Here is a 12340-nt window from a genome sequence, read left to right on the forward strand (position 1 = left end):
CATTCAGGTCTTGCACATGAGTGCAGGGTCCCAGGACCTTGGCCATCCACCTCTGCTTTCCCAGGCAAGCAGGAAGCTGGATCAGAAGTAGAGCATCCAGGACTTAAACCAGCACCATAAGGGATGCCTACGTTGCCGACAGTGGCTTTACTTGCTACGCCAGGACGCCAGCTCCAGGCATGTCCTTCTAAGTTGAGAATAACTGGAAATGAAAAAGTTAAGAATTTTTATCAAGAGGCTTTGGGCTAGGCCAAACCCAAGAGCCTGGAACTCCATCTGAGTCTCCCACACTGGTACAGTGGCCCAAGGACCTGGGCCATCTTCCACTGCAACACTGGACACATTCTACTGATGTTTCCTTCTATGGCATTCTTTCTTCAAATAAGTCAGCCCTGTGTTTTCTTGTATATTGTTGTCTTGAATGTATTGTTGTTTTTTCCTTTGATACTTCTCAGAGACTTCGTCATTCAGCAGTTTTAATTATGTTTGTAGATATGATTCTGTCTTTTCTGGTTGGGCTCAATAGACATTTTGATCTGCAGATTGATGTTTTTTAAACAAATTTAGGAAGTTTTAAATTTTTTATTTATTTATTTTTTTGACAGGCAGAGTGGACAGTGAGAGACAGAGAGAAAGGTCTTCCTTTTCCGTTGGTTCACCCCCCTCAATGGCTGCTGCGGCCAGCGCACCGCACTGATCCGAAGCCAGGAGCCAGGTGCTTCTCCTGGTCTCCCATGCGGGTGCAGGGCCCAAGGACTTAGGCCATCCTCCACTGCACTCCTGGGCCATAGCAGAGAGCTGGACTGGAAGAGGGGCAACCAGGACAGAATCTGGCGCCCCGACCAGAGCTAGAACCCGGTGTGCCGGTGCTGTAGGCGGAGGGTTAGCCTATTGGGCTGCGGTGCCGGCCAATTATTTTTTCCAAATACTTTTCTCCCTGTTTTTTTTTTTTTTTTTTTTTTAGATTTATTTAAAAGGCGGAATTACAGAGAGCAGAGGCAGAGAGGGAGAGAGATGTCTTCATCCACTGATTTACTCCCCAGATGGCCACAGTGGTTAGAGCTGTGCTGATCCAAAGCCAGGAGCCAGGAGCTTCCTCTGGGTCTCCCACGCAGGTGCAGAGGCCCAAGGACTTGGGTCATCCTCTGCTGCTCTCCCAGGCCATAGTAGAGAGCTGGTGGGAAGTTGAGTATCCAGGACTCAAACTGGTGCCCATATGGGATGCTGCTGCTGCTGCAGGCAGCAGCTTTACCCACTGTGTCAAAGCGCTAAGCCTGCCCCTTTCTCCCTGTTTGTTATTTTGGAACTTTGACTGGAATGTTTAAGGTGTTCTACAGATTTCATGAGTGTCATTTTTTTTTCCTTCTGTATCTTCTGATGTTGTGTTCAGAAGTAGATATTTCAAATAATATATTGTACATTCCTGTATTTTTTCATATATTTCCCTTGCAATTCATGTTTAATTTTTTAAATTGTTTATTTCACTATATTGGGGGATGATTGGAATGACTATTTTCATTTTCCCAACTAGATGATAAGCATGTTGTCCACAGGAATTATATATAAGCATGTTGTGAGCAGCAGCTGTATATTTAACAAGAAGGGTCTTCCATGATGTTAACCTTACTTCTGATTTGCTGATCTGTATTTAAGTACTTAACTGAATATTCTTTAAGAACATACTGTTGTATTACATTCTGTTAACAGCCATGTAAGAAACGTTTCATAACTAGAACTTACTATAATTTTCAGTCAAAGAATGATTTGTTAGCTATTACATGTTGGGAGAAATACATATGGATTAGCATTTATGAAACTCTGGAGCTGAAGGCACACTTCATCTTCCAGGGTTTCCTAATAGTTAATAATCTGTATTTGTACGAACTGACAAAGACTTTTGGAGAGTCAAAGATATTTTACTTGCAAGAAATAGGATGCCTGAGGCAGGATTGTGGCACAGGGTGTTAAGCTACTACTTGGAAGGCAGCATCCCATATCAAAATGCAGGTTCAAGTCCCTGCTGTCCTGCTTCCAATCCGGCTTCCTGCTGATGCACCTAGAAAGGCAGTGGAAGATGGCCCAAGTGTTTGTGCCCCTGCTACATGTGGGAGACCTGGGTGGAGTTTTGGGCTCCTGGTTTCAGTATAGCCCAGCCCTGGCTGTTGGGAGTGAACCAGCAGATGGAAGATCTCACCTTTTGTCTCCCCCTCTCTCTGATACTCTGCCTTTCAAATAAATAAATCTTTAAAAAATTTTATTTTTAAGGAAATAGAATAACCATTAGTCATCTTTTCATTGGTATTAGTAACTAAGTTGCAGTAACTCCCAAGTGACTAGAGTTAAAATGTTCTTGTTCATTTAGACCACTACATTTTATATTTATCATAATAATTATTAGTATAGGGGCTGGTGCTGTGGCGCAGCAGGTTAACGCCCTGGCCTGCAGTGCCGAAATCCCATATGGGTGCCGGTTCAAGACCCGGCTGCTCCACTTCCAGTCCAGCTCTCTGCTATGGCCTGGGAAAGCAGTAGAAGATGGCCCAAGTTCTTGGGCCCCTGTACCTGCGTGGGAGACCTGGAAAAAGCTCCTGGCTTTGGATTTGTGCAGTTCCAGCTGTTGCAGCCAATTGGGTAGTGAAGCATCGAATGGAGGACCTCTCTCTCTCTCTCTCTGCCTCTCCTCTCTCTGTGACTTTGACTTTCAAATAAAATCTTTTTTTTTGACAGGCAGAGTGGATAGTGAGAGAGAGAGAGACAGAGAGAAAGGTCTTCCTTTTTGCCGTTGGTTCACCCTCCAATGGCTGCTGCGGCCAGCGCATCGCACTGATCCGAAGCCAGGAGCCAGGTGCTTCTCCTGGTCTCCCATGCGGGTGCAGGGCCCAAGCACTTGGGCCGTCCTCCACTGCACTCCCGGCCATTGCAGAGAGCTGGCCTGGAAGAGGGGCAACTGGGATAGAATCCGGCTCCCCAACCGGGACTAGAACCCGGTGTGCCGGCGTTGCAAGGCGGAGGATTAGCCTGTTAAGCCATGGCGCCGGCCTCAAATAAAATCTTAAAAAAATCTTAAAAAAATTATTAGTATAATACTTTGCAGTATTAGAATAATGTAGTAATGTTCTCCAAAGTCCAGTTAAGATAGTAATTTGGGAAAATTTGAATGTCATTCACATGTTACTAGTAGAACTTCGGAAGTCATATAATTTAATGTTTTACAATACTTTATGCTTTTTTATTATTCACGTTTTTAGATACGCCATTGCATTAGCCTTAAGGGAAAAACAGCGTGTGATATTTACCAGCCCAATTAAGGCGCTGAGTAACCAGAAATACCGTGAAATGTATGAAGAATTTCAAGACGTTGGTCTGATGACTGGAGATGTTACTATTAATCCTACAGCATCTTGTCTCGTTATGACCACAGAGGTAATTTATGTAGTGTCCTTTAACTTTTCCTGAATGTGTCTATTCAGTAAAAGCATGTCATGTTTTATCACTTTCTGTATTTAGGATAAAATGTTGTATTTTATGTTATTTTCTTAGTAGACATTTGATATGGATATCTTAAAATGTTTTAGTAACTTTAAATTTATTTCTAAATTACCAGTGTTTGTGTTATTTGTTATATAGTATAGATACATTTTTTTCTTGAAGTATTTTTAGAAGCTTATTACTGTCAGTGACATGAAAATGTATACAAAGTGTAGGAATTTGAATATATTGCTGTAAGTAGTGACTCTTTCCATGTGATCTTTTTTTCATCTGTATCTGAGTCTTGATTCAAGTAAATTTTTTTCAAGCACAGTGCTGTATAATGTTTAAGTTAGTTCCATAATCGACACTTAAGCTTTGTATAAACTAACAACATCTTAAGTTTTGGATGTGAGTACTTTACTGTGCTAAGTACTTTTGTAGATAGTTTATATCCTTGGATTTTACAAATATACAATACAATAGAGAGCATAAATTAGTTTCTGGTCTAGAGAGCCAGCCGAAGACATTGCTCACTTTTCATTTTGGTGTTCAGTGTAAGTTTATTATCCAGTCTCAAAATGTTCTTCCATTTATGGAAGGTTTGCTTTAACTCCCAAAATCTAGATAATGGTTGCCAGAAAGTATACCTATTGTGAAGAAATGAGGCCAAAAAAAAAAAAAAAAAAAGAGAGAGAGAGAGAAGACAGTATAGGATTGTGTAATGATTTGAATAGTTCATATCCTGGAAATATTGCTTTTAAAGGAAGGTTTTAAAGAGAGGCTTCATATTCTAGATACATGGGGATTAGGGGATGATAATGATCCTTTCCAGGATGGTGTCTGATTAGGCTTCAGGAATCATTTACTTTGGTTTTATCAGAAAGATGTATTGTTTGACATATTAGATGTTGTAAAGATGTGTAACTCCCTGAAGTTATTTAATACTTTTGTTAACTATTAGTTTTTATTTGAAAATTCTGCTAGATAAATCTTATATTTTTTTCTTTAGATTTTGAGAAGTATGCTTTACAGAGGTTCTGAAGTTATGCGAGAAGTTGCTTGGGTCATATTTGATGAAATTCATTATATGAGAGATTCAGGTATTCTCTGCAGTGTTGATATGCGTATCATGTATTTCTCTTAAGAATTTGCATTAGGAATTTTGAACAGAAAATTGTGTTCCTAGTTTTCATTGGGCTGAAGTTCAAATAAACTATTGCCTTTTTGAATTGTGGACAACATGATTTAATATTTCGAGTAAGATTTCATTCAGGTACAACTCCTTAAATAGTAAGAAATTAGCTGGGCAAGAAAATGCAAATTTAAATGAAATAAATGGACCAAAAACTGACTTTTTAATTTGAAAGAGAGACAGAAAGAGCTCTCATCCTCTGGTTCACTCCACACTTGCCCACAGTGGCTGGGCTTAGGCTGGGGCAGGGCTAGTGCCAGAGCCAGGAGCAAGGAACATAATCAGACTCTATCTTGTGGGAGGCAGGAGCCCAATTACTTGAGCAATTACCTCTGCCTCTCAGGACATTGGCAAGAAGCTGGAGGCAGGAACCAGAGCCTGGAACCAAACCTAGGCGCTGTAGTGTGAGAAGTGGTCATCTTAACCACTGGGCTAACCACCCCTTTCTTGTGTATATTTTGTTGTTGCTGTTGCTGTTGTTTTGGAGAGAGAGAGAGAAAGAGAAAGCTCCCTATTATAATTAATGTTAAAGAACTTCTAAAATTTATGCCTTGTAATTTTTTTTCTTGTTTAATTTTTTAAGTAATGATAAAATATGTTCATGGTAAAAGTGAGAATTATGAAATAAAAATGAACAAAAATTGCAAATACTCTTTACTCAGGCTATTATTCTATAATGAAAAAGTAAATGTGCTTGGAATTTTGAGGGTGGTAATAGGGGTATTGAATACGACTCTTTGAATTGGTCTTGGAATACGAGTCTTGGTATTGAATACAAGTTCGTGGGAATTGCATAGAATGAAAAATCTGGATGGATTTCAAAAATTTTTGACTTCAGAATAAATTTATCTTTTCATTTCACTTTTCTATGAACTATTTGAAGTACACTTGTATTTGCACTCTTAAAATAAGATTTACTTTTTATTTAAACTAAAACATGGAGTTAACCTGTGTTTGTGGTGAAAGTAACACATTTGGGGCAGGCACTATGACATAGCTGGTTAAGCCACTGCCTGCCACCCCTCATCCTGTGTTGCTGCCTGTTCATATTTGGGCTACTCCACTTCTAATCCAGCTTCCTGCTAATGGCCTGGAAAAGCAGTGGACAATGGCCCAAGTTGCTGGGCTTCTGCCACCAATGTAGAAGACCCAGAAGAAGCTCCTGGCTCCTCACATTGGCCTGGCCCAGCTCTGGCCTTTTCTGCCATTTGGGGAGTGAACTAGTGGATGGATGCAAGTATGTACCTGCACGCACCCTCTCTCTCTCTAGCTGTTTATAAATAAATAAATAAATTTTTTTAAAAAGGAAATAACGCATTTTAGAAAGCATTCACCCTTTCAACATTATACCCTTTCCAGATTCATATAGTCAACTCTAAACAGAGTGGTTTTTGATCTTAGTATCATGAGTCCTCTACTGATTCATTTTAGAGTGGAAACTATCAAAGTTTTTGTTTTATTCCATTTTAATAAAAACTGGCTTATACTTATGCTATTCATCAGGTCTTTCATCTCCAGAGGATCACAGGATAATTTGGACTAAAGATGCCTTGTAAAATAGTAATAGTGTATCTTCCAAATTTATAGCTGTAACTTTCTATAAGCCATTCACCATTGCTTCTCAAAATGAAGTGATATAACTTACCTTGCCTTATCATTGAGGTTGTTTGAAAGGATTTAGTGTGGTACAGCATGCTCTTGATAACGCTGTCAAGACACATTTCATTTATTATGGTTCAGTCTGACTTTCTATTGGATAGGTTCATGATGAGAATTCGCTTTTAGTATGTTCTGTAGTTAAAAATACCCTTGTGTATAGTGGTCGGCATTTCTAATTACTAAGCTTAAGAAAAAATAATTTTAGACACTGTCACTAAAGTGTCATTGAATTTCAGGATTTTTTTTTTTCAGAGCGTGGTGTAGTATGGGAAGAAACTATTATTTTGCTTCCTGATAATGTTCACTATGTCTTTCTTTCGGCTACTATTCCAAATGCCCGACAGTTTGCTGAATGGATTTGCCATTTACACAAGCAGGTATCTTTCCTTTTTTTGATGTCTTCAGTATTCAGAATGTATACCCTCCCTACACTTTTTTCTAAATGCTGTCTAGAATAAAGAAGACATTTTAATATGAAACTACTTCTCAAATTAAGTAGCTAATGGAAGTTAACTGACTGGCTTTTTAGGAATGTTGATTTCCGATCCCCTTCTCAAACCTAGTATATACGAGTTTCTGGGAGTAGGGTCTTGGAAGCTCTGATTCACAAAAATTTCCAGATTGATCCTGATGAGCTACCGGGTTTGGAAATATTTCAGTTACTCATATAGTAGACAGCAGTGCACAGTAGAGAGTGTCCTCTAAGGCCTTGATACCAGGAAAAGCTGGGTGTCTCTTTACGATTTGACTTGATTTTTCTCATGTGAGCACAGTTCACAGTGTTTACTATGCTTCCATTTTGCTTTTCTAGTCCAGCTTTAGCAAATGCATAGGACCTTACAACAAGCATCTGTTTATCTGTACTGATTTATTCTTGATTTTATTTTTCTGTCCTTAATTTTCCTTTACAAGAATATCCTCAAGAATTTATTTTTTTCCATTTATTACCTCTCTGATAGTGTTTTTGTAACATTCCTCCACGTGGCTCCTATAGGATAGAAATCTTGTGGGTCTTCTGGAGGAGCTTGCAGAAGCTGCTGCTTTAGTAAGATTTTTGAGAAGTTTTCGGTGGGGCAGAGAAGTTCTATTTCACTTGAGGCATCCTTTGTTTGACAGTACTGTTCCTCCATGATAAGAAAGCATCCTGTGTAATTACTGCGTTCCAGGACTAGGACGAGGCAAGCGGTGCTTGAAGCTCACATCATGTATTTGGCCCTGATTAGGGAATTGGTATATTGAGAAGATAGTTGTATAATTAGATAGACATGATTTTTGTCCATGTTTCTCTTGGCTGATTTTTAGGGTTTTTTTAGACAAGTACTTTTCTTTTTAAGTGTTTAAATCACACTATTATTTCTCCAGCATCATTTTATATAAGTCTAATATACAGTTTTATTTTGAAGAAATGAAATTTTATGTGTGTGACTCTTTCTACAGCCTTGCCATGTCATTTACACAGATTATCGACCTACTCCATTGCAACACTACATTTTTCCAGCAGGAGGAGATGGCTTGCACCTTGTGGTTGATGAAAATGTAAGGGAATAATTGTCATTCTTAAATTTATAATGTCATACTTAATTGTTTTTATGTTTTAAAATTTTGAGCTACAGAAAAATGGCAGAGATCCATATTTTTTGTCTAAAGTATTTTCACAGGTCAAAATTGATTTTCTTTTGTATGTTCATTTTAGAAAATTCTGAGACTTGTCCTTTTCTTTTTTCTTTTTTCTTTTTTTTGACAGGCAGAGTGGACAGTGAGAGAGAGAGACAGAGAGAAAGGTCTTCCTTTTGCCGTTGGTTCACCCTCCAATGGCCGCCGCGGTTGGCGCGCTGCGGCTGGCGCACCGTGCTGATCCGATGGCAGGAGCCAGGTGCTTCTCCTGGTCTCCCATGGGGTGCAGGGCCCAAGCACTTGGGCCATCCTCCGTTGCACTCCCTGGCCACAGCAGAGAGCTGGCCTGGAAGAGGGGCAACCGGGACAGGACCCGGTGTGCTGGCGCCGCAAGGCGGAGGATTAGCCTAGTGAGCCGCGGCGCCGACCAACTTGTCCTTTTCTTAGGCACAAATTAAATTTCTTCATTTTCCCATATTTCAAAACGTTGGCAGGCATGGATGTTGTAGCACAGTGGTTAAGCTGCTGCTTGAGATGCAGGCTTCCCCTGTTAGAATGCCAGGGTTTGAGTCCTGCCTCTGCTTTTTATGTAGCTTCCAGTTACTAAGTGCCCTGGCAAATAACAGGTGATGGCTCAGATACTTGGGTCTCTGCCACCCACATGAGAGAGATGGATGGGCATTCCAGCATCCTGGCTTTGGCCTAGCCCAGTCCAGGGTGTTGTGGGTATTTGGGGAGTGAATCAGTGAATATGATCTCTCTCTCTCTTTCAAATAAATGAAAAATTAATAAATGAATACATAAAATTATAAAATAAAATGCCCAGAGAGTAGGGTACTGGACATAATTCAGATAATTCTTATGGTTTGCTTGTTTCCACTTTTATTTTTATCAGTTTTTACTACCACTTACCACAGATCACTTTGAGTTGTTAGTGACCTGTTAACCATTATTATTATATTAAATTATTTGAGGAAGCTTTGTTACCTGTAAAAATCTTTTGAGTTATGATGAACTATTAATGAAGTTACATAGAAAAAAATATCTGTGATTCCAGGGTGATTTCAGAGAAGATAATTTTAATACTGCAATGCAAGTGCTTCGAGATGCAGGTGACTTGGCCAAAGGAGACCAGAAAGGACGGAAAGGAGGAACAAAAGGTAAGTTGAAACCTTGTTCTCAGAAAATTTTAAATGTAAATTGTATATTCAAATTCCTCTGACCTTTTTTGTCTTATAGTTTTTTTCCTCAGGCAGCTGTATAGTCTAGATGGTATGTGATCAAACTGGGTGAATAAAGGTTGTTCTCTTTTTTCTGTATGACATAAATTATACAATTCAGTGGTTTTTAGTATATTCACAGCATTGTATAACCATAGCTACAGTTAAACTTTTTATTTAGGTTCATATGCCGTGACATTTTTTAGAATTTCACAGTGTTGTACAGCCATCTACTTTTTTTTTTTTTTTAAAGATTTATTTATTTATTTGAAAGTTAGAGTTACACTGAGAGGAGAGGCAGAGAGAGAGGAAGGTCTTCCATCCTATGGTTCATTCCCCAGATGGCCACAATGGCTGGAGCTGTGCCGATCTGAAGCCAGGAGCCAGGAGTTTCTTATGGGTCTCCCACGTGGGTGCAGGGGCCCAAGCACTTGGGCCGTCTTCCACTGCTTTCCCAGGCCATAGCAGGGAGCTGGATTGGAAGAGAAGCAGCTGGGTCTTGAACCAGCACCCATATGGGATGCTGGCACTTCAGGCCAGGGTGTTAACTCACTGCGCCACAGCGCCGATCCCAGCCATCACTACTAATTCCAAAATATTTTCATCAATCTGAAAGAAGTCTGGTAAATATTAGCATTCATTTCCCTTTTTCCTGTGGCCTTTTTCCTTATTCCCAAAGTTAGACAACTACTGGTCTACTTTTTGCCTCTATGAACTTGCCTTTTCTGGGCATTTCATGCATAAGTAAGCCTAATATATCATGGTTTTTGTGACTGGATTTTTTCATTTAACCATGTTTTCAAGGTCCATCCATGTCATGCTGTATGTCAATGCTTTATTGTTTTCTGTGTTCAAATATTATTCCATTTTATGGGATATATTACATTTTATTTCTCCACTTTCCTCTAATGGACATTTTGACTGTTTCCAATTTTTGACTGTTATGAATAATGTTGCTATAAACATACATGCATATACCACAAGTTTTTCTGTGAATATGTGTTTTTTCTTCTCCTGTGTGGAGTAATTAAAGGAGTAGAATTGCTGAGTCACATGAAAGTCTGTTTAACCTTTTGAGAAATTGTCAAATTATTTTCTAAGTGACTACCAAACATTTCCATTAGAAATATTTGAAGGTTCCAATTTTCTACATATCCTTTCTGATACTATTATATGATTGTTTAATTATAGTCATCCTAGAGAGTGTGAAGTGGTATTTCAGTATGGCGTTGATTTATTTTTCCCTGGTTGCTAATGATGTTGAGCATCTTTAGCTCATCATGCTTGTTGCCCATCAATACATCTTCTTGTAGAAATGTGTATTCAAATCCTTTGTCCTTTTTCCACCCCCCTGAAACTTGTGTGGCAGAGAAACAAGTAGAAGGAGACAGAGACAGACATCTAAAGAGTTCCCATTTATTGGTTTGCTCCTCTTCCAATGCCTGCAAGAGCTGGGCAAGACTAGACTGAAGTCAGGAACTTAGAACTCTACCCAGTTCTGCATTGTGGTTGGCAAGAGGATCCAACTACTTAACTTACCACCTACTGGCTTTCAGGAGGCACATTAATTGTAAGCTGGTTTTGGGAACAGAGACAGGACTTGAACCTAGGCACCCTATTAATGGAAATGGGTAGTCCAGTCTGCAGCTTAACCACTAGGTCAAATGCCCACCCCTATGCATTTTTAAATTGGATTTTTTGTTCTTGAGTTGTCAGAGTTCTTTATATATTCTAGATACTAGACTCTTATCAGATAGGTGATTTGCAAATTTTTTTTTCATTCTGTGGATTAGGGTTTATTATAGCCACAGAAGTTTGTAATTTTGATGAAATCTGACTTATTTTCTTTGTTGCTTCTGGTATGAAAATTTACTGTTTTGCTTTTAGGAGTTTTATAGTTTCTGCTTTTTAGATTTAGGTCTACATTCCATTTTGAATTAATTATTGGATATTGTTTATCTACTATTTTTGTAGGGCCATCAAATGTGTTCAAGATTGTGAAGATGATTATGGAAAGAAATTTTCAACCTGTAATTATTTTCAGTTTTAGTAAGAAAGATTGTGAGGCCTATGCACTTCAGATGACCAAATTAGACTTCAACACAGGTATTGCATAATTTCTGTACAGCTTTAATGTCAATGTGTATAAAATATTTCTCATAATGTGTATCACTAAGATATGCGGTTCATTTTACATTTATAATAGTAGGTACTCAGTACACTTGTAAAAGCTTTAAGGGATCCTTTTTTCTCTTGTCTTCTGTTAAAGATAATATGTATATTGTTGTGTGTCAAATCTACAGAACCCTACTGAGAAGCATGGGAATCTTGTCTTTTCATCCTCTTTTATCATAAACTTCTTAGTTATTATGGTTTTCTCTACAGCTTCTTAAGGATGGGTCTCCTAGTTAGACCACTTTCAATAAATCTCCCCTTTTTCTAACTATGCTGTATTTTCAAAGTAGTAAAATTTATAACAAGTTAATAAATTATTCCTATACATTAACAATAAATATAACTCACTTAACGGCACACAGCAAGACAGTACACAGCCTGGGCCAAGAATTGCAGTGTGCTGAAACCCAGCCTGATTGTCTCAGTTCTGCTACTTTTGTCATCCTGTGCAGAGAGAAGTAAATATCTTGACTTATCCAGAATCAAATTTTAGTTGTATTGTGTTCTTTTTCTATGCATTTTCAAGTTAATTTTTACTTTTTCCATGAGTAAAACTATCAAAGGGTAGACAACCCTAGCTTCCTACAACCAGTAATATTTTATGGAAGGTTTTTTTTTTCCCTCTTTTTTTGACTGAATTGGCACTGCTTCAAAATGTTTTCTCATAACTACCAGTGCTGAATATGCTAAAGTTGCAGGTTTACATATTGATTGATTTAACACGTGTTTGCTGAGTGCCTGGTATCTGATAGACACAGTATGACAGTGAAGAGCATGGGTTAATAGCAGTGCTGATTACTAAGATTCACTTTCCTCTGTAGCAAATTGTGGGTAAAAATTGTTTCTGTGTCCTATAATTTTTTTTTTTAATAATTTTATTTATTTATTTAGACAGGCAGAGTGGCTAGTGAGAGAGAGACAGAGAGAAAGGTCTTCCTTTTTGCCGTTGGTTCACCGTCCAATGGCCGCTGCGGCCAGCGCATCGCACTGATCCGAAGCCAGGAGCCAG

General features: G+C 38.7%; 1 protein-coding gene across 1 annotated transcript in view; it reads left to right on the forward strand.

Annotated features, from left to right (window-relative positions):
* The window catches only part of MTREX (Mtr4 exosome RNA helicase), a 111460-nt gene that overhangs the window by 21674 nt on the left and 77446 nt on the right, over positions 1 to 12340 (forward strand). The window contains exons 6-11 of the mRNA XM_062211916.1: positions 3249 to 3423; positions 4481 to 4571; positions 6575 to 6699; positions 7760 to 7858; positions 8994 to 9096; positions 11131 to 11262. Coding sequence (XP_062067900.1) covers positions 3249 to 3423; positions 4481 to 4571; positions 6575 to 6699; positions 7760 to 7858; positions 8994 to 9096; positions 11131 to 11262 — 725 coding nt within the window. The remainder of the gene's footprint in view (positions 1 to 3248; positions 3424 to 4480; positions 4572 to 6574; positions 6700 to 7759; positions 7859 to 8993; positions 9097 to 11130; positions 11263 to 12340) is intronic.

This window comes from Lepus europaeus, chromosome 15, assembly GCF_033115175.1.
Source record: "Lepus europaeus isolate LE1 chromosome 15, mLepTim1.pri, whole genome shotgun sequence".
In the NCBI taxonomy this organism is placed as follows: Eukaryota; Metazoa; Chordata; class Mammalia; order Lagomorpha; family Leporidae; genus Lepus; species Lepus europaeus.